The sequence below is a fragment of the Thermobia domestica genome, chromosome 2, assembly GCF_964235325.1.
Source record: "Thermobia domestica chromosome 2, izTheDome1.hap1.1, whole genome shotgun sequence".
Classification (NCBI taxonomy): domain Eukaryota; kingdom Metazoa; phylum Arthropoda; class Insecta; order Zygentoma; family Lepismatidae; genus Thermobia; species Thermobia domestica.
Window position 1 is genome coordinate 350,683,674 of NC_137455.1, and position 23,422 is coordinate 350,707,095.

At 34.4% G+C, this 23,422-nt stretch overlaps 1 protein-coding gene across 1 annotated transcript in view; it reads right to left on the bottom strand.

Annotated features, from left to right (window-relative positions):
* Positions 1-16,845: 16,845 nt before the first annotated feature.
* The window catches only part of qless (decaprenyl diphosphate synthase subunit 1 qless), a 290,536-nt gene continuing 283,959 nt past the window's right edge, over positions 16,846-23,422 (bottom strand). The window contains exon 8 of the mRNA XM_081749256.1: positions 16,846-22,593. Within this exon, the coding sequence (XP_081605382.1) occupies positions 22,372-22,593 (222 nt within the window). The 3' untranslated portion in view covers positions 16,846-22,371. The remainder of the gene's footprint in view (positions 22,594-23,422) is intronic.

The window sequence follows — 23,422 nt, forward strand, 5'->3', positions numbered from 1 at the left end:
GTTACTTTGTGAATGTGTGTGAAAGTAAGTACAGGGATATGATCGTTGAGTAAGTTGATAAATTGCGATATCCTTTGTCTGCGTTTATCGTTCGTAAGTTTCTTATCTTTGGCAAGTAGCTAAAGATGTTTAATGCTTGCCACTAAGAAAAGGCGGATCCACATTATAAAAATTTTGATGTTTCATAAAGTTAGGTTTCACTTTATAAATTTGCAGCAAACATTACCTGATACATTTGCAGCAAACATGATCTTTGCGATCGTGAAAACACTTTCTGCAATGTTGCTGCAAACCTTTTAATATTTTCAACGAATTCATCAGCTCATTTTCGGAAATTTTGTCAAAGAAAATTTGCACAAAATATTTGCAACAAAGTCCTGGCAAACTTTCTTGCTGTGCAGTCGCAAACATTTCGTTTGTATTGGCAGATGTTTTCGTTTTCTGAGGCAACTTTGCTGCAAACTCAGCCAGCGTCAACTTCGTTATTTCCATTGAACTTTCGGCAAATTTTCTCATTTGAAAACGCAAGTTTTTTGCAAACTTTTTAGTTTGCCTTTGCAAATTTTTAAACATTTTAAAAATTTTTTCTGTGCTATCTGGGACGGGTTGGGCATGATGGGTACAAAAGTCACTTCGTTGGAATTTGTGGTCTATGAGCGTTTCAACGAGGTATCATTTATGTCTCTGTGTCAATTAAGAGGGTTATTAGAGCCGCCAACGTAAAGGTCTACGATTTTTTCGAAAAACCATGGTCCGCCATTTTGAAACCGTTTTTGGGGGTGTTCCCGTGGTCCGATTTTGTCGGATTTTGAATATGTTATTCAGTAGTAATTCCTGAATCGAAAACTGTTTAAAAAGCTTGTGTTGCAATTTTGCCCAGGTTGAGGGTAAAATTGCTCTAGATTTCCTGGACTATTATATTACCTTCGTCAGCTGTATGTTATATACGTCCATTTGTATGTGAGATCCTGACCGCCTACATTGTTTCATACGGAAAGTACGTATAGATGGAACACTTATACAGAAAGTATTATAAAACATGCGTTTTAAGTTATACGTTTGCTGTACGTTGTCCAAAAACTACAGGAATTACGCATGTAACCTATCTTTTTAAGTACGCCACCTACATTTTTTTCTCAGTGCACGATTACCTTACCTGCATATTGCATCTTTGATGAATCTATCCAATTAAGATTTGTATTATCCCAGTACCGGACATTTTAGTGTTAATCTCACCTGTTACATAGAAATTTGCCTCATCACTAGAAACAATGTTATGAGTAAACACTCGGTTACGAGCTATCTGGGCTAACGCCTACTCACAAAACTCCATTGGTCTATCTAAATCATCCTCTGGCCATTTTTGTTTCAACTTTAATTTTTAGGGGTGCCACTTTTTCCTTTTTAACATTCTTTGAACACTTTTGACACTAACATTATGTTCACTTGATAGATGTTGCACACTCTCCATAGGACTTTTCACCAATACACCCAACACAGATGCTGATGTCTCTGGATCAGTTGCATTTCGTGGTCGTCCTGATCGAGGTAAATCATCAATATTTCCCTTTGCCATAAATTTGCGGATTAGTTTTCGAACAGCACTGTCTGTCACCGGATCGCGATTAGGATGTCGCTCTTTAAAGACGGATGTTATTGTTGAGCTCCGTTCTCCAGCCAGCATCCTGTCCTACCTACAAGAAAAAAACAAAGATAAAGAGTCAGTCGGTTCCCGTCTATACAATGTTCCACACATAACAAAATTTAAGTCTAAATGATAACATATTCTAGCCTAAACCCATTCACAACTTCAAAACCGTTGCAGATTTTGAAAAAAAAAAAAAAATCTTTACCGTAGGATTTCTCGGTATTGGGCAAAATGTTCGGTACAGGGTTAATACAAATCTTAATTAGATAGATGCTTCAAAACAGCAAGGTGCAGGTAAGGTAATGGTGTGGTGTAGAATATGGGATGAAAAACTTATTGAACCTGTTTCCATTGATGGGACTTATTGGATCTTTTTTCATTGATGGAAATGAAAATAAATGGAAATGAAAATGGATGCTGCAGAATAGAGAGATATGCGTGAAAACACTTTATGCCACTTTTTTTGGAAGAGGAAGGGTGATTTCATCAATATTGGCAACAAGATGGGGCACCGCGGCATTATGGTTCTTAATGTAATCGATGGTTCAATGAACACTTTGCCAGTTGTTGGGTAGGTCGCCATGGACTAGTTGAGTGGCCAGCAAGGTCCCCGATCTAACTCTGTCGGATTTCTATCTTTGGGGGTGGGAGGCCCGGGTTCGATTCTCGGTGGGAGCCCATGTGGTTCGGATTCCACGTTAATCAGTAGGTCCACGTCTCATATAGCCTCGCTGCTGAACGGGACGTTAAACTCAAAATCAACTCAACTCTATCTTTGGGGGCAATTTAAATATATTGTCTACCAGTGTAAAATTATTGACATTGCCTACCTGAAAAGGAAAGTCATTACTGTCTGTAAACAAATATCACCAACCATGCCTCGCAGAGTGCACAAGCACTGTGTCTCAAGGTAAGGATAAGCATAGGACAGAACGGTGGGCATGCTGAACATGTCATGTGATTGTAATTGTCTCATGTGTGTTAGCTTTCTCTTTTCCTGGTTATTAAAGAATAGGCCAGCGTTTCCCAACCGGTGTGCCGCGGCACACTGGTGTGCCGCGAGGAAATCGAAACAAGATTATTAATTCTATAACAAAAACAAAATTATTAATTCTATAACAATCAAATTGCAAGGCATAGGGAAAATGTATATTCGTACTTCACATTACTATGAACCTTAAATATGAATCTACAATTTCAAGATTCATACTGTGTTACTTTTCTGTTCATTTTTAATGTTAAAAAAAAAGTATTTGTTATCATTGTTATGACCATTATTGCTTCTTTATTGTTGCAGACTATTTCGTAACTTGAAAATTTAAAATATCATTCAATCCTTTCGAAGCAAACATGAATACAAATTAGCTACATTTGTGTTTTAAAAGTAAAAGAGATTTATTTGTCCGTTCGTTATTTAGTGATCTTCATTAGTAAAAGGTTAAATACAGTTAAGGTATATCTTATTCCAATTTTTTTTATTTATTTTTAAATTAGAACTAAAATAAGCATAATGATTTACCGCGGGGAAAACCGGTGAACGAGCTTTCTTCTCTGTGAAATCAGTAATTATAGAAAAAATACCACGGTATTTTACATTTACAAATAATAATAATATCTGTAATCTAACCAAGAAAGTTCTGTCCCTTTTTGTGGAGGCCAGTGTTCAGTTGGCACTTACACCGTGATTTGAATACGAATGGAGATAAAGCGAAGGTCAGTTGTTGGTGTGGGTATATCCAACATACTACCTGGTTGTAGTAGTTCAGTTGCACCGTGAACTTGCGTAAGGACAGAGTGAACATTAGACATCCACAGAGGTCCTAAGGGCGTGTATGTTGTACAGTTTAAATTGGAATCAAACGCCGCTGCAGTGGGGCGGAAGATGTGCCAGGCCTTTGGCGAAGGTGTCGTGACTACGCGGACAGTGCAGCAGTGATTTAACAAATTTAAAGACGGTGACAAAACACTCGAAGACGCACCAGGTGCCGGAAGATCAACACATGTACAAAATGAAGATCTTCAGGCAGCAATTGAGGTGAACAGTGGCCAGACATGTGAGGAACTGGGACTACAATTCAGTGTGAGTGGAGGGGAGCACTACAGATTGGGTCGATGGGTCACACATGATTCGTCTCTGGACCAAAAAGCAATGCGAGCAGACACTTGTGTTTCTTTGCTGTCTTGTCTGAGGAAGGAACCATTCCTGGACAGGGTGTTGGCATGAGATTAGAAGCGGGTCTGCATGAAGCTCTACGGCTCCGTCATCATTGGTTAGCATCCCATGAACGGTTCCAGAACAGCCGAAACCAGCACTGCACCAGAAGAAGATCCTATTGTGTGTTTGGTAGACTGATTGCGGCATCGTGCATCGGGATCTGCTACCAGCTGATCAGATCATCAACGCAACTGTGTACTGTCAGCAGTTGAGCCATGTTCAAGAAAAACTCAAAACTCTGGAGCCAGCACTTCTGAATTGCAAAGGGGTCTTCCTGATACAGGACAACGCTAAACCCCAAGTAGATATGATGACCCGGGACACTTTTCTGCGCCTTGGATGGAAACATTATTGCATCCGCCATTTTCCCCCTGACATTGCATCGCCCTATTATCACCTGTTCCATTCCTTGGACATTCACCTTAGAGGACACCAGTTCAAATTTCTAGTAGAGGTGCAAAATACACTTGATACATTCTTCGCTTCACGGCCCACCAAGTTCTACCGCGATTGAATCCATGGGCTTGCAGAACGTTGGCAGAAGGTCGTCGATGGTGATGGTGAACTTTTTTATGTTCCAAGTACCTCTTAGGTGACATATCGACGTTCGAAGGTGGTGGGTGAAAAGTGACAGAACTTTCCTAGTTACCGATACCTTTATATGTGAGTGTGCCGCGAGAATTCAAGTTACACCTGTAGTGTGCCGCAAGTTGAAAAAGATTGGGAAACGCTGGAATAGGCAATGTGAGATGTTACAAAGCTTGCTTTTTATTTTATTTTTATCCTTCAATTCGATACTTTGCACAGCACATTTCACAGCATTTCACATATAACATATCCTAAATCTATTCACAACTTCAAAACAGTTGTAGGTTTTGGAAAAATAACCTTACCATTGGGTTTCTCATCGAACGAGGATGTTGTTTAATGTCACACGACCATGTTGCCATTTAAAATAAACAAGTTGATTCCAAGATGGCGGAGAACAACCTTAAACACGTCATAATGTTTCCCCTTGCATCACCATTGATCCCAATTGGCTTCGGATCGACTGCATTTACAGTTTTTCAAATATTTAGCCCGGTCCAGATTTTGTATTTCACTTAACAAAATATTATCTTTCAATTACTTCGGACATTTGTACATTTTCCAATATGGCGAACGAAGAAGTTGTGGGATTTTAGTATGTCATTTAAATAATCTTTATCAACATCTATGTGAAATTTTAACTTGTTAATAATCACATCCTAAGTTCAATAAAATTTTAAATCAGTTTGACGGTAGTTTTCGGAATTTTAGAACTTAAGAGCTAAATATTTCTAAAAGAATGCGTTTTATGAAATGTTGTTTCTCTTTTTTAAAAATATTGTGTTATCTATGTTCTATAAAACGACACTAAGTTTATCTCTTTATGTTCAACCATAACGAAGATATTGCTATTTTTATCTGGGTATTGTTCATTTGACACTTCCGGCCGCTATTTTCCAATATGGCGGCGAAGGTCACCTGGGATTTCAGGGGACTTTTAGTATGTTGTATAGAACATCATTCCCAACATGTGTACCAATTTTCAGCTTGTTACTAATTTTTTCCTTTCTTCATTAAAATTTGAGCTTCATTACTGCACTATCAAACTACATTTTATAGTATATTCCTTACGGTGCTATGCATGCAATAATACTACTGTTTTTTTTTTTTTTTTTTTTTTTTTTTTAATTTTATCATCTAGTTCATAATCAACATTTGAAAACAGTGAATGGTTGCATATTTTCATAACTGATAATAGTTTTAAAAAGATACATTAGAGGCTAGAATAGGGTGACCAAATCGTCAACTAGAAAAAACGGGACACCTTTTATTTCTGGATAGGTTGCTCCCCTAAATATATATTTTTAGCCTCTTTATTCTCTCTCTCTCTCTCTCTCTCTCTCTCTCTCTCTCTCTTTGTATCTCTCACAAAAAGGTGCAAATTTACACTTTTATTTTTAAACCTATTGAAAAGGTTGTGGAATTAATTAGATAACAAGTAACTATCAGCAGCTAACAATACATGAAATATTTGAAAACATTATTAAAAATATATGAGCGCTCAAATCTGTCAGCCACTGGATTTATAATTACTGTCAGCATCTGATTCCAATTCCTTATATTTGCGTTTTCTTACTTTTAAACATTATTTCACTTACAACTAGTTTTCTTTTTACTTTCATGTTTATAGTTCTGTACCTTTGTTCCCCTGTCTCGTAATGTGTTACACAGCGGCGCAAATCTGTCTTCAACATTGCGGGGGGGGGGGGGGGTGACGGGTAAGATCGTTCCCACATTTATTTTTATTTTATTTATTTATTTATTTTTTTTTTTTGTAAGCGATGTTCAACAATGCTGTGGAGAATCAGGAGAGCAGTTGTGTTCAACATTGGGAGGCGGGCAAATTTGAGGCTTATTCTGGGGAACATCAATTTCATCTCACTTTCCTTTGTAGCAATCGGACACAAGTCGTCACATTTCTCAAAAAAAAAAAAAAAAAAAAAAAAATCTAATCTAATTATTGGGGGTGACAGTCCCCTCCAGTTCCAAGATTGAAGGGGACATGTCCCCCTCATCCCCCTGGGTTTTGCGCCAGTGGTGTTACACCTGTCAAATCACGGAAACACTGTATTGTACTGATGACAGCGCCTCAACCTTCCACCGCCCGAAACAGAGAGTAAAAACCGTTTGTTTTTCATAAGACTTTCAGCCCCTTGCACTGTTGTCTGCGAAGTGGGAGTCTTAGAGGGGGAGGCTTAGGAGGGAAAACAGTGCAACCACCACATCCAATATCGCGAACGTTGTAATGACGTTGCTCAGTAATTAGACATATTCCAATATAATCACATAGCTTAGAAAATAATAATATAAATTAGGAAATTTTAGCGATTCGAAAGATTTTTCGTACCCAATGTATGTAAATACGGGACATTTTGGCGTCCCGGGGGAATTTTTCGGGACACCAGGAATGGTAGTGAAAAAACGGGACAATCCCGTTTTTACGGGACGGTTGGTCACCCTAGGCTAGAAAAAAGGTTGCGTTTAGTGAAATTACATTATAATATACATTAAGGATTTAAATAATGAATACTTTTCTGACCAGAGCATATACTTTTTTATTAAAATTAAAATAAGTCGTAACAGGTTCAATAACTTAACGTTATCTTCATCAGACGTTAACTAGCAGAAATATCTTTATAACAATAAACTAATATTGTTGTATAATTTTAATTGTTTCATTTTAAATTTTAAATGTTTGATATGTAACATTAAACAGGGGAAAAGCTAAAAAACAGAGTAAGACGATGTAAGACTTAAAAGGAGAATAACTCTATGTACAAACATAACAGAAACAATACATAATATAGATTGGGAAGGGGTCCAAGGGCTATAAAAAAAAAAAAAAAAAAAAAGACTAGAACAATAATTAAAAAATGGAAAGAATCGCGAAGGATTAAGTAAGAAAGAAGTAACAGAACAATGAACTGAACAAGTGGACTTCAAATACGTCAATTATGGGAAAGAATATTAGAAAGAATAAAAGGATAAAAATCACGGATATGAAAACTATTAAGAGAAGGAATAAAAATAAAAATATATGATAGAACATTAGATTGAGAGAAAACTTCAAATTTAACTGGTATTTGGACTAATTTATTAAAATAATAATAATAATAATAATAATAATAATAATAATAATAATAATAATAATAATGAGAAAAGTGACAAAATGATGATTAAAAACAGTTGTACTAAAAATTTAAAATGACACCGTAAATAACAACAATTCCTAATTGTTACTTATTAAAAATTTAAAATAATAAAATGAAACAATTAAAATTATACAACAATAGTAATTTAATGTTATGATGATATTTCTGCTAGTTAAAGTCTGATTAAAATAACGTTAAGTTATTGAAACTGTTACATCTTATTTTAATTTTAATAAATAAGTATACGTCCTGGTCAGAAACGTATTCATTATTTAAGTAATACACGATGAATAAGTTACACTAAGGATACAATAAGGATAGATAACTTGCTCGTGGCTACATGGTTAGCGAACATAATTTTAGCACTAAAGACTCGGGTTGATTCTCGGTGGGAGCTCATGTGGTTAGGATTCCACTTTAAACTGTAGGCCAAGCATCCTCGTGGCCAAGCGGTTAGCGCACGCGCGGACATTTGGAATGGGAAACCCAGGTTTGATTGCCGGCGGGAACCCATGTGGTTCGGTTACCACGTTAATAGGTCCATATCTCATATAGCCCCGCTGCTGAAGGGGACACTGTAGATTTATGTCTCATATTACCTTGGTGCTAAAATCCAATCCAATCAACCCATATCGCCACAATATTATCTAATACGTACATACAAATGAAAGCGATATTGTGTATCATAGAATCACGGATAGCGGCTGAACATTTAAAATGAATTGTTCAATACAGTTGTTACCAACTTACTGTTAGAGCTGAGTTTTTATCAGGTTAAGTTTATCAAAATACTAACCTTAAGGGTCGAAAAATGGCGAACAAAATTCGTGCAAAAAATTTAGTCCATCAGTTTCGGAAGATGAAACTTAGTATATAAACTCACAATTAGAAACAAGTCGACAGACTTCTCGGTGTTTTCCAAAATTCCGGTTTTAAGGGTAGAAGAAGAGTATTATATATATACACACATTCAACCACATTGAAATCAACGCTGTCTCCTGTTTATAGTTTTAGGAAAACGGTTGAACTGTTTAAAATTAATTTCGGAGCATACTTCGTACCTAAATTAAGCTACATTTTGTCGTGTCATTTTGATTAGAAGGCGTATCCTAAAGTTAGTATGAGGTTCAAAATTGATATTAGAAACAGAATGTGTCACGGGTTTCTATAATTAGGTTTCAATGAAATGCATATCCTAAGGGAGAAGGGGATTTCAAGTATTTTTTATAAACATATTCTTTCCGTGTGGATAATGGCATTCTAGCTACTTACTTATGATCATAAGAGCAACAAACAACTAAGATTAGTTTGAGAAAGAATAGTGGTTCCCAGTAAGACAAAGAGTGTGATTACAAGATTCGTGGAACCAATCTTTGGAAGCTGAACATTCAATACATCTTTCAAGAAACATCATACTCATCTTGTTTTTGATACTAACTTTTCTTTCTTCTTTCTTTATTTTTTTAGTTTACATTTCTTCTTTCCCTCAGAGTTTCATATCAGTTTTCCTTTGAATTCATCAGCGACGCAAGACCTCGCCATAGGTGCCCCTTCCCCCACTGACCAACCAAACCAAAACGCTCCCCGACCACACCTAATATTGTCATCATACAGTAATACTTCTATTCTATTTTTTCTTCATGTGATAAAGCTTGATTTCAAAATTACCGTACATAGCTCTAATTTAATTTTTAGCACAAGATAAAATACCAAACGAAATAGTATTTGCTTGCCAAATAAACTGAAAGTAGCATGCTTGACAAATTCTTGTAGTCTTATCATAATAACTGCAAGTCTCAATGTTTTTAGAATTATATCGGGATGTGCATATGTGTAGAATGAATCAATAGCCTGTTGTTTTAGAATAGAATATTTAATTATGACAAACAGTCAAGCTGTTGTCTCGAGTATTATACTCGAACAATTTGCAAATCTTTTAAATTGATTTAAGTTAACCTGTTAACTGGGAGTTTCCGAATCAGAAAGTTGCATCTGAATGAGGAATAAATTTGTTAAAAACACTTATTATGATATGAAATGAAATCTTTGAGTTTTACGTCCCACGGAAAATACGTGTTAATTTGTCACGCCTAATACGAATCTAATTATGACGAACGTAGTCGTCAGACTGCAAATACAAGCGAAATTATCATGACGAGTTGAGTCGTCATTGGCAGTTATTAAATGAAAACAAAAAACTGCAACTGAAATTTAACTTTGCCGGCTCTTTTGGCTACAAAGATTTTTACAATGTCCTCGAAAGGTAGCTTTGAAGCTAACTTATGCTCCCTGGATATGATCCTAAGGTTGGTGACTCATTGCTGTCTTGTTAAGTTTCTGAGGTATTTTTTATGATCTTTACTTTGCTAAAACTCCTTTCCTTGCCTTATAGTGAAAATAAATATTTGCCCAGTTTTGTGCCTCCCAATCTAGCGCCCAGGGCACAAGCCTAGTTTGCCCCCCTTAGTTACGTCACTGGAACTCATTTGTAAATTGGTTCTTTTCATTAGAACTGTTTGTACGTTCCTTGATCTCATTCTTCCAGATTGAGTTCATAAAGTATGGAACTGGAAGAGGACATACCTGCTATTGTCATGAGAACAGCTTCATGATTTACATCTTCAGTTCATAATTGCTTATTTGTATCCGTTGCAGATCAAACAGCTGTTTGTGGATAAAACACTTGGTGCAAACGTTGTTAAAGAAAACACTCAAGGGTTTAATATCAGCAGCTTGAAAATCAGAAATTGTATTTAGGTGTGGCAACAGAATCTAAGAAAACTGAAGTTTTTAATATCAGCTGATCAATTTGTTGCTGTCTACAGTTGATATTAGTTTCGTGTACCAGCTCATGTTTAACTGTCTGTTACAAGTCCACTATTGAAGTTACTGGCGATCTGAGAAATTTGAATTTACGGGCATGGGCGAAAATTAACACACGAAGAAAAACTTACACTACTACTAGGCAAATGTGTTTATTAATTCCAAATGCCAACGCAATGAAGGAGATACTGTTGAAAAATCATCTTAGTTGTTACAATGATGTATGAAGTCCGTGCTCTTCAATTTGTCTCAAATTGTAGCGTATGCTCTTCAGCATACTTTGGAAGGAACGGGAAGGTCTGTAGCTCGATGTTGATGACGACGAACGAGCTGTGGTATGGTTTTGGCTTGCCATCCCCAAAAAACTTCCGCAGCTATTAGAGACCTGAAATTAGTGTTGTAAAAAAACGTTTTTTTTCTGTGAAGTTTTTTTCAATAAAAAACATCGTTCTTTTTCATGTTTTTTTCAAAAGACTGTTTTTTTTCTGGCAACTATTATTTATTGATTTATGTTGCAGATTATTGAAATAATCAATAGAACTTGAGTCGAAGCACTCGTAGTTTATAAATCGTTTGTTTCTTTGTACCTATACGAGCAAAATTGTGTAATTATTCCTTTCAGATCCAAGTCATTTTGGGTGTTTTCCTACATTTTCAGTTAGTGATTTATTGCTCAAAAACAGTTTATTCGATTGATATGGTTAAGACCTTGTTTTTTAGAAAATGGATGTGGCTATTTTTGGTGTAAGTTGTATTTCAATGCTGCCAACGGGTGGGAAATTGTTGAGGGAAATGTAGGGGTGAAAATTTACAAAAAAATCCCTAACCGTATTTCAATTTTTTTTTTATCTAGCACCACTGCTGCCATATGGGTTCAAGTCACCTAAAAAAATTCTTTGGTATGTTGACAAGGTACAGTGAAATCCTGGAGTCACTGGTTTCCATTCAAAGAGGTAAAGAAAAAATTCTCTGTCGTCATACATATGCAATTTTGACACTGTTTACGCCTCAGAAGCAAAAATCAACAGATATGGCGAGGCTACAGCTTCTCTAATTATCCCATTGAAACTTTTTATGGTGCGTTCTGTAGGGCAAAGAGGAAGCTTTCAGGTAGTGGTACGTTTGTTTCAATGTAGCAAACGAGAGGGTAATAATAAAGGGGAAAAGGGAAATTTTCCGAATTTTTGAACTAAAATGGGGAATTAATTGTTTTGCCTGGAAACACTGCCATCAGACAGACGAAAGCTATCTGAAAATAAACCTTAGTACCCCAAGAATATATCCTACAAGTATCATGGCGATATCTAACAAAGTAAGCATAAAATTTAAAAAAAAATAGCTCATTCTACCTCAGAAATCCACCATTTTCTTACCATTTACAGAACAGGTTTATTATAAACCTCAACTGTACTTCCCCTAATTATTCTAGTGATACTTTTCATGGTGGGCTGTGTAGGATAAAGACGAGGCTTTTAGACACTGGTACGTTTGTTCTAATGTAACCAACAAGAGGGAAATAATAGAGACAAAACAGGTCATTTTCCCAAAATTTCCCCGTTAAATCTGGAATTAAAATGTTCTGTAGCTGGCAACACTGCTACCAGACAGACGCAAGCTATCTTAAATTAAACACTGGTACACCACTAATGTATCCTACAAGTATTATGGCGATATTTAATGAACAAAGCTTCTAATTACCAAAAATATATTATGGTCAACAGAAAAGTAGGGAAAAACTAGAAAATTCAAGGGTTAGAACTTAAATACAATTTTTCGTGCGTTCCCTAATTACCCCATTGTAACGATCTGTACCCGCGTTTGTTTAGTAAGAACAAATGTTTGATTGGCATAAGCTGACTTGCACTCGGCCGTATAGGTAGGGATTTATAAACAAAAATTTCGATTTTTTTGTCAAAATTTAGGGAAATTTTAATTTCCCTGATTGGCAATACTGCGCGCAGACCCGTCTAATTGATGTCAACAGTTAGGTATCAGTTCGAGGTATCTACCTGACAAGTCTTAAGGAGGTCTCTCTACAACGAAGGAAGCTACAGGGAAAAACAGAAGTAAAGGAAATTCGAAAATTCTCGAATTTTTGACTGGGATGAAATTTGAGAAGGGAATTCGACACCAGAAGAAAAAGAAATTAATATGATAAAATATGGTCCAACCACATTTGGCAAAAATAAATATCCCGATATCTTAATTAGTGTCCACACAGGAGCAGATTAAAAAAGTGACACATACGTGTGTGCCACTTCGGCCACCTGGGTCCGAAAGGGTTACGAGTGTACATTGATTACATTTTTTTGACTACTAACCCGTGTTGTTGTAGTTATAGTCTCGACTAATAATAATATCGTTGTAAACAATAACTTTATAGGAAGATTTTCTCTCCTTTTTACATCTTAGTTCCAACACCGTTGGTGAGAAATGTAGGGTGTTTCAAAATGAATATCGGGGTTTTAAGTCTTCGTAGTACTTATTACATTTTACGTACAATTTTAAACAATACATCAAGTGAAAGAGCACCTCAAACAGTCTTCGATGTGAGATTCATTCGTCACACGGCACACATCTAGCCGATAGGCGAGAAAGGCCCATAAACTTTCCACCATATGGCACAGAACACATTAAATTTAGGGGAGTCTCGTTTCAACTGTAATATCTCCTGAGGATTTACTGACGACCAGATGCCAACATTATGAGTGTTCACATTAGCTCTTAGGTGAAATGTCGATTTATCACTGAAGACGATACGATCCAGAAAATCTTCATTGTTATGCAGCAATATTTCACTTACGAAATTGGCATGTAAACCGTAGTCTGTAGGCTTTAGACCTGTAGCAACTGCAAACGTCTCCTTAATATTCTTCACACAGACGGTTGCACTCTAACTACAGATTCAGTCTTTATTAAAACACAAAAAGCTTTCTGCTCTCTAGTCTCCATCTTTAATACTTGCTCTTTCTAACGACAGACAGAAGAAACAATGCATGTGCATGCGTGCGTACAAAACTGTTTGAGTTGCTTTATTTCATATAGTATTTATAACTGTAAATTAATTGTAATAGATACTACAAACTTTCAAAACCCTAATATTAAATTTGAAACATCCTGCATTACTTCAAATTGTGTCGTCCTATATTCATGTCTTGTATATACATATCATCAGGGCCGACCCCAGGCAAATTTGTCGCCCCGTGCAATGGCATAATTTGCAGCCTCCCCCTTTCTCCAGAAAGAACAAATCTTAAAAGTCATGATTTTAAGTATGCTACTCCAGGAACGAAGGGGTGTGTAAATGCAGTCGCACTCAGAAAGGCTTAAATACTTACTAAAAATGCAATCCCGTTGTGTCTGTTTTTTTGTTGTTTTTTTTCCTTTAAATGTTAATCTATTATGATAGTGAAAGATAAAGCAAACACACCTGCAGAGGAAAGATGGTAATCCTTTTTATAGAATTCAATATCGAGCTTCAATCTCAATGTATCAGTTTGCAATTCCAGTGCAACTAGCTCTTTTATCTTTATTTCTTGATTTTTCTTCTTCATCTGTTAACATTTTTTTAAAAAAAAAACTTGTTTCTGACAAAAACAAGACTAGTTGTCATATCAAAACTGTGATAACTAACTAAATGGAACAGATATTCGCTACTATTCGAGAATTGAATTCTTGCATTTGACAACAATGAAGCAATTTGTGCTCGGATATATTTGATTATTTGCTTTAGCATTGTCCATGTGACCTTAAACCAATGCGACTTAAACAATTTATGAATGTAGTATTCAAATAGGTCAGCTTAGTAAATGTAACTACCATCATCATGAAGTCTGTTGCCAACAAGAAATATTTCATTTAAATAATATACTTATGACAGAAATTGCCGGACCCTCCAAACTTGCCGCTCCATGTAAATGCACGTGTTGCATATATGGTAGAGCTGGCTCTGCATATTATATATATATATATATATATATATATATATATATATATATATATATATATATATATATATATATATATATATATATATATATATATATATAGTCCACAAATTATTTATATATGGTATTTAGAAAAATACTATTAGGCAAATTAGTATTAGTTTTTACCTTTAGACAAGTTATTTGAATTTTATACTGTTCGTGACAATGTTTCCGTACTTATTAAAGACCTGCTTTCAAGGAAAAACAAAATTTCATTTCTACTTTTGTTTCTTAGTTGATATTGATGAAAACTGCTGAAATCCGAATTGTTAGTAGGTATGCTATTCACAGAAATTGTAAAATATTTGTAGCGTATTAATATCTAGCGTTTAATTTATGTTGCATTTTACGATAATTATACCTACCTAAAAATATTTCATACTTAAATAGACGTAAGATGCGTTACAAATAACTATTTGAAAAAAAAAACGAAATTTAGAAAAAAACGAGAGGCAATGTTTTTTTCTAAAAAAACGTACATTTCTGAAAAAATACGAACGGTTTTTTTTCTATTTACAACACTACCTGAAATGTTCTCTAAATTGTGCTTATGAGACATTTGCTGGATTGTCGTTCCGTAGTATGAATAGTGCTCAGTGCGCCGTCAGCCAGTCACTTGTTTCCCTGGCATAGTCCCTAACAACACAATCACATAGCAGGCATATGCCTATCATGTTCCCTCAGGTACATGGGAATGTGTCCCGTATGTGCCTTATGTACCTCTGAGAGAGAAACCACATGGATGGCAAGTGGCAGTCACAGTCTATGTCCGTCCCTAGGCACATGCCTAACATGTACCTAGGGAATGTGCCTAGTATGTTCTAGTTATGTTCCCCGTGCCATAAGCGTCAATGAACCACAAAATTACTCCCCAAGATATGTTAAATCGCCTATATGCGTAATGTGTTTACATCAAGGTGAGTCTAAAAAACACTTTAAACAAGTAAAAAAATGTATCCCAGGGCCCTAACAGCACAAGATGGGCTAGATATGTGCCATTTAGGTGTCCCTGCTACTTTTTAGGTACCCGATACTTGGTACATATGATATTCATGTACTAAATATGTACTTCAACTACCTACAGTTTTAGCTACTTGTTACACCTAATTGATATTTGCAACTATGTACCACAAATATAGCATTTACATATCTGGCTCAGTTTCGCACTCTAACAGTCATTTGTTTTATGTCGTCGCGTGGGACATATATCTGTCATGTTCTAGGTACATATTGTTTCAGATACCCTAACAGCACAAGATGTGCTAGGCATTCGCCATTTAGGTTTTCTAAATTCATCTCCCACATTTGATGCATTTGTTGCTTCTTTTTTAAGCGATTGAGTACTAGAAGCGATAAACGCATCAACTTTATTAGATCGCAACTGTCGCCGATCATTTGAAAGTTAATATGGAAGAACCATGAAATAAAGTAAATAGATACTCGTCAATTTGTTATAAAATTACATGGTGAGCAGTTTTTATCTGATCCCAAACGGTTATAGTCGAATATATGCGGTTAAAGGAGCACTCTGATTAGCCGAATGCAAAAGACCTCAATAATTTATCCCTCTACGTTTTCTTCATCGCTTCCGTGGCAAAATCGGAAGAACACGCGGCTAGTAATCCAAAAGTTGGTGGTTCGCCCCTACCCTAGGGTAACCCCCCCCCCTTTTTTTTTTTTTTTTTTTGTTTAAAGTGTTGTTTTGACTCACCTTAATGTAAACACATTACGCATATAGGCGATTTAACATATCTTAGGGAAGTAATTTTGTAGTTCATTGACGCTTATGGCACGGGGAACACAACTAGAACATACTAGGCACATTCCATAGATGGCCATAGATGCCGAAAGCTCAGAAATATAGTTTCTAATCCTACGAACATACAACCTTGTTGGTTAGAATTCCCCTCAACTACCATCAACTTATTTGAGCCATAACTAAGTAGTCATAAGGAATCAATTATATATATTGCGTTTTAAGTAGGTATGGCATACAATTTCTGGAGTCTCTCAAGGATTCAATCTTGGGCCTCTGTTGTTTGACAACAATCAGAATGGAATGATTAAGCAAATTGTAAAATCACATTTCTTTTAAATTGTCTTCTAGGAAAACACTCTGGAACCGCAGGAATTTTTGGTGAAATCCTTCTCATGTAGCGAAGGAATTTGAGTCATTTTAATAATGTACTGCTTCCTTTGACGCTCTCTTGAGCTCCTTTGGTTGCTCATGAAGAAACATGAAGGATTAAGCACTAAATATCTTTTCTTTGAACGAATAACACAACTTGTCTAACGTTAAGTGTGTGGTTGTAGATGAGGGATTATATGGGAAAGTGTTTCCACAACGACCATGATGATTTATAGAACACAGGTGTTATTTTGTTACCCCTCGCACTTTTATAAGCTAGAATTCAAATAATACAAACTAACTTCTTTTAAAAGATTTATTAGAAACCATGTTCCTCTAACAAGTAGCTGTTTGCTAAAAAATATGTCCCACAACCCGAGACACAATTGATATCATTGTAATGCGATGAAGTAATAAAATACTGTACCTCATCAGCTGACGTAAGACCATGGAACCCGAGACTTCTGCAAGAGCTGCCTTGTTTAATATTTATTTGGCAGAAGTTCTTACCAAGAGATAGTACATGGGATGTATAACAATATTTTTACAAACAACACTTTTTTTAATACTTTCTTTTTACATCAATACGTGGCACAAAATTGTTTAATTTAAAATTAATAATCAATAAACACTTGACAATTACAGCAATTAAGCAATAATACTTCAATGAATAAAAGAAAAAAGGCAGTGGTTAGGAAAATACAAAGTAAACTAAAATACCATTTTAAATTATCAGCTTTTAGGATAACCTAGAAGGAGTAACCATTAAAAGCTCACTACATGCTCGAAAAGGCAGAATTTACCTTTAAGACCATTGAATTGTTCCAGTCAATAGAGGGAAAAGAACAGATATTATATGTTGTCTTATGTGATATGGGGTTTGGGCAATGCGAAAAACAGAGCGCCGTAAAGGTTAGCTTCATAGAAGAAGAGGAGTTCCATCTAGCTTATCCTGTATTTTATGGGCAGCTTATTTTAAAAGAAGAAACAAAAACATTGATAATTTTAAAATTAAAAGACTTTCATCAAAATGTTGATTTTATAAATACAAAAATATTTCATTTAGAAAAAAATATATATATGTTCACTAATAAAGTCTTAATGTTGACATGAATTATCTTCAAATAACGCAGTTTAAAAAGTTATTTACTGAAAAATAAAACAGCATACTCATTTGTGGGAAACGCAATTTTGAAATTGTTAACACACTGGCATGCACAGTCACCTTCAAGGCAGATAAGCTTGACGGTCAGTGTACTTAGAGTAGTCTCTAAGGCGGCCCGAGAAATTGCATCGGAATTTAAGTGTTTTACTAAGAGATTGCGTAGCATACCTAGTAGCGTTTTCTTATTTTTTTTTAATCGCATGGTGTAGAAGTACAGGAAGGTTTTGTGTATATTACAAAAAAAAAAAAAAAAAAAAAAAAAAAGCCAATGAGTTAACAATAATATTATTGATCAGCACACATTATTTTTTATTTAATGTATATTTTCCTTATTATTGAAGATGCAAAAAAAAAAAAAAAAAAAAATTTAGTGTTTAACAAGGATGCTTAGAAATTAACAGCGATTTTAGAGCAAATAGTTTAAGAACAAATAGGAGCTACCTTCTAATAGGCCATAATGCTTCTGCCAGATATGGCATACGTTATATTAGTGAAGAACTGTAACAGTTCCACCATAAATCTTCGTTAGTATTCTATTTTATCCTCTTACACAAGAAGCATCCATACATAGTATGGACGATTTCTTTCTACAACTCAAGATACAGAACAAATTAACCTCCGCAGATTGTAATATTTGTTAAGTTAGTTTTTAACAATATAAAGTTAGATCAATCTGTAAAAGATGCACTATAAACTAAAAGTATTGTTAGTGCTGATCTATGGGCAAAATACATCAGTCCCAAAGTAAGCGTATACAAGAACTCTTTCTGGAGTTTTGTATATGGAGGACAGGTAGAACTTCCGCGTTCATACTGCTGAAAGATGTTCCAGAATTATGTTGTCTTTATGGTAGCATGTGATGCCTAACAATGGAAAACAAAAAATGATACATGGAAGCTTTCCGAGTGCATATATATAGTTAAGAACATTAGTCAAACATGAGTTTTTGAACAAAAGTATCCTTGATTACGAGACCCTCTGGGAAGATTTTAATATTTTCATATGAAGTTGTTTGCAAGAGAATAACACTAAAAGTGGTAGGAAAGAGACAGAGTGTGAACTGCAAAGTACAGTTTTAACCACAGTGACAAACACAATGTGTTATCGGTAAAGTGCTCTGATACACAAGTGCTCTTTTTCCCTATACGGCAATTACTACGGAATTGGAGGTATGTTCAGAAAGTATCTACAGAATTCTCACCAACAAACCGGGAAACGGTAATTTTGCGCAATGTAGATTTTTTTCCTTTTTCATGACTATCAAGCCATATCAATTCTAGCCACATCAAATTTTCAGCGTGTAAGAAACGAAGACAATGCCTTCTTTGGCAGAAATTTAACAGTTCATGAGACAAGGGTTCATCCCTTGGACCTATAAAAGTGCATTCTGTCACTGCATCTTTAACGACTTAGTATTATCTGGTTCAGTGTTGCATTTGGTAGCTTATTATACAAACGACAGAAGCACAAGGCAATGATGATGACAGAAACAGTAGCAATATTTCCTCACACCTAGTACATTATTACTCCGTAGTAACTGTAATAGAGTCATACACAAACTTGTGAAATTACTGTCCTATATGGATATGGCTAAAAACACGCCTAATAAAAGAAATATATAATCAAAGTTTTAATTGAATTAATGTTTTTCAGAGGAGAACAAGGATAGCATTATTATATCTGTTAAAATAATAGTAAACTAGTTCGTTTTATTCTTCTTTTATTTACTTTGATTATTTTTCTATCTGTGTGTGTTTGAAAACTATGTTAATTTCGCTTTATTATTGTTTTATTTTTTCTTCTATTTAAGTACAATCTCGCTTCTAGTACTGTTCAAGTGTCTTATGTGTACATATAAGAGTCTTGTGTGTTGCATGTGTGTTTCTAATTCATTATGGTTAGTTCTGCCTACAAAAGGAAGTTTCTATCTAACTTGACAGTGACAAAACTTCTTACGAGTATGTTAGCAACCACATCACAAAACAATAATTGAGCACTAGGGTACATACAAATAATAAGTCTCTTACCATAAATATACATAAAATTCGTAAGCGTTAAGTACAAAAAGAACCAAGAAAGATTGAAGAAATAATCCTGTAGCATAGACATTTCCAAACGCTTTATTGTTTAAAACGCACTAGTATTACCAAAATGTACATGCTTAATACTGCGCTAGGACCCATATAACCCTAATACAAGATTATAGTTCCATGTTTGTACAAATAATACTAAGTTTGAAATAAAAATTTACATCCGCTAGCTCAAATATTAACAGCTGTACAGAAAATTCGTATTTTATTTATATTTAATATTTTATTTATATATATTTTATTCATGTATAAAACCAGTTTAAATTGCTTAAAAGAGTAAATAAAAGTTTATCATATTGTTTAACATGAACTTGGTAAAAGTAATAATTCGTATAATATATTATAAATATTTTATGGTTGTTTACTAAAATATATATAAACACAAAAAAGACGTGTTAGATAATCCATATTTTGTTAATTAAAATCGAAACACATTTTTTGATGCCATGTAATATTAATTGTAATGAAACTTAACGAAATAAATCTACTTCCTCATAGCTACATATAGCGTAATATATAATATTTAAGTCTTATATTAACATAGTTCTGTTTTCAATGTTCTATTTTTATCGCTATTATGAAAAAAAAATGTATCTCAAACAAACTTGAAGCATATTTTATTCTTAATGTTTGTTACTTCATGAGAAACACTGAAAATCTTTCTGTTTGGAAGAGCGGACAACTTTTCTGTTGCTTTTATAAGAAACAAATAAAAAAAAACACCTTTTGCGTTACTTTTATGGGTAGTATTAAGAAGGAAAAATAGTGTAAGAGTGGCAATTTCGTTAAGGGATGGAATCTGTTACTGATTTCGTTCCTTTTGTGAAATACAAACAAAACAAAGTGCCTGAAACGTGAAGTCATGCAAGATGTGCATAACTACTTTATTTGAAGTTTCAATACTAATGGCTAAAATTCATAACCCCAATTTTTCTGTGTTTCAATTCTACATAGATTCATGACCACTATTATTATCAAACATCAAACGAAAAGATAAGACAATTCTTGAAGGTAACAACCAAAAAAAAAAAACAAGGTGTATTACAAAGAAATGAATAAGGTACTTAAGTGAAAACAACGAGACAGTTGTTTGTTATATTTGCACAAGACAATCCACAGTAGGAATAAAATATTTCTCAATAAGGTCTCGATTTCCCACTGTTACTAATCCTTAAATTTTATAATCTATCCTTGTTTACGTGCTTCTATATTGTATTGTTCTCCAAAAAATAAAGTCCACAAATTTAACAAAAGACAGACAGGGAAGCATTCACTACAAATATAAGTAATTTTTATAACAGGCATTTTAAGAGAAACTGCTTGATTTGGGTGTTATTTAAGAAAATTACTCTAGTTTTATTTTACTGGCCAATTTTGTTTTAAAAAAACTTTTTTATATATATAAACATCGTATGAACATTTCTAAAAAGTTTTGATTCCACTAAAGAATAAGCTTTTGTAGTACATACAAAATGTACATCATCAACACATTTATATATACACATATATATATTTAATGTATAATTACATAAAATACACAAATTTATATAATGTTTAAGTTGTTAACAATTATTTACAATGAAAAACGCATCATTATATATAATATTATGCGCTCAATTCAATATATATATATATATACTTATACTTTTATAATGTTATATACATCATTTTATTCAACATTCCTTGAGTTAATAATTAGGTAACTAACTCACATCATACAATCACGCATTAACTCATACATTCACATATATACATATATATATGCATTAGTTCCATGGATAGACTCGACTGACAAGGAACAGTTGGCAGTTCCATTTGTATATTGCTATATATGAAACAAAAATTATGTCCAGAGTCATACAGACAATTACAACAACTTAATAAAGTTTTCCCCTCTCGGACATTGTGATTTTTAACAATGATAATGAAGACAATGAAATGTATGTATATATAGATATATATATATTACAATTGTAACAATGGTATATTTAGCAAATTGTCATGTGTAGGGCAATAAAAAAGGCACTTTGGGTAGACGATCAATAAGTGTCCTTGGGAGTCTACCCATAACAAATATAAAATCAGTTGTTTTAATATGGTGCTCCTCATTACTTGAAAAATATTAACATTACGCGAAACAAAATCGCTTTGAGGAACAAGATTGTGTATACCGGCCATTGGTCTACATCACAACATATACATCTTAAGAACCTTTTCTTCAACTAGGAAGAGAAACCTTTGAATTTCTTTTTGACCATAATTTCATTTATAAACAAATTTGCTGCTACAAAACTATACTATATTCAACATCAAATGTATAAAACTAAAATATCATTACTTTTTTTTTCTTAACGCACATACGCAAATCACACACTATATAATACAAAGCAGTTCTACAGCACATCTGTTGTAGGTTGTGTTGTATGCTTTGAAAGAAAGAGTGTTGAATACACATCTTTCTTGTTTTGTGACACACTATCATTACACCTCTTTTTGTCAATTCTACTAGTGACAGATTGTTTTCTGTCACCTCGTTTACTTTTACAATGAAAATGGAGTGAAATAAGCCTTCACTACTTCATACGATTAAGAACTAACTCACTCACAACAAGCAATCCTTTTTGATAGGGCGATTCTGACAGAGAATTGGCCAACCGATTGGCTTCAAGGCAATGTTTTCTTGCCAAAAATCTGGTCTGTTCCAATCCCTGGGATTTGTGCACATATTCGAATGCCTTCTCCACGTCTCCTGGTTCTTGGAAGCGGCGCATGATCATTGGGTTCAATTCGGGATACTGCCAAACAAAACAAAACAAAAAAATATATAATTTTATTTTTATATACTGTAATTCTAAGACTCGTTTATTCTAACAATTATATTAGCAATAACGATTAGAACAACGGAAAGTCTGGCCGGAAATATACCAATTTCCTTGTGTGATATCTCATGTATCAAATTATCATGTATCCGAACTAATTTATTTATTTATTTATTTATTTTTAATAGTTACCTGAGGATGATCCTTACATTGAAAAATCTCAGCACTTTCAGTGTTCCTATGAATATATGAAATATGAACAAAATACACACATATAGATAGTATAATATATGTTGAAATTTTGAGAAGAGCTTTTTAGCATACGTATCAATTTTGCAAATCAGTTGAGCCCTATAGGTAGCCAGTGATAATTGCACATGCACTGTGTAATTGGTCTCTTCGTCTTTGAAATGAAAGTAACGGATTGTGCTAATCAAAGAGTTCATGATAAAAATATCACAAACATGGGGACACATCAGAGACAACTGAAGAGATAAAAGTACTTTAGGTAATATGGGTACTACAGAATAAAAGGGGAGGGTAGTATCATCATTTCAAAAGAAACAAACAGCTGTTAAAAGAAACAAACGAACCATCTAGTGATAGAGTGATCGCCAGTTCATCTTTCGATATATTTCGGGTTGCTTATACTTATAGTTCAGCACGAACTTGTAAAGTAAAAGTGGCCGATTAGACTCTATTCCACTTTCATCTTTGCGCCCCCTCAAATCTTATATAGAACACAGCTCTGAAGAACTTTTCAGGATACAAATTACCATTACCTTTACCTTTGCGAGCGAATATC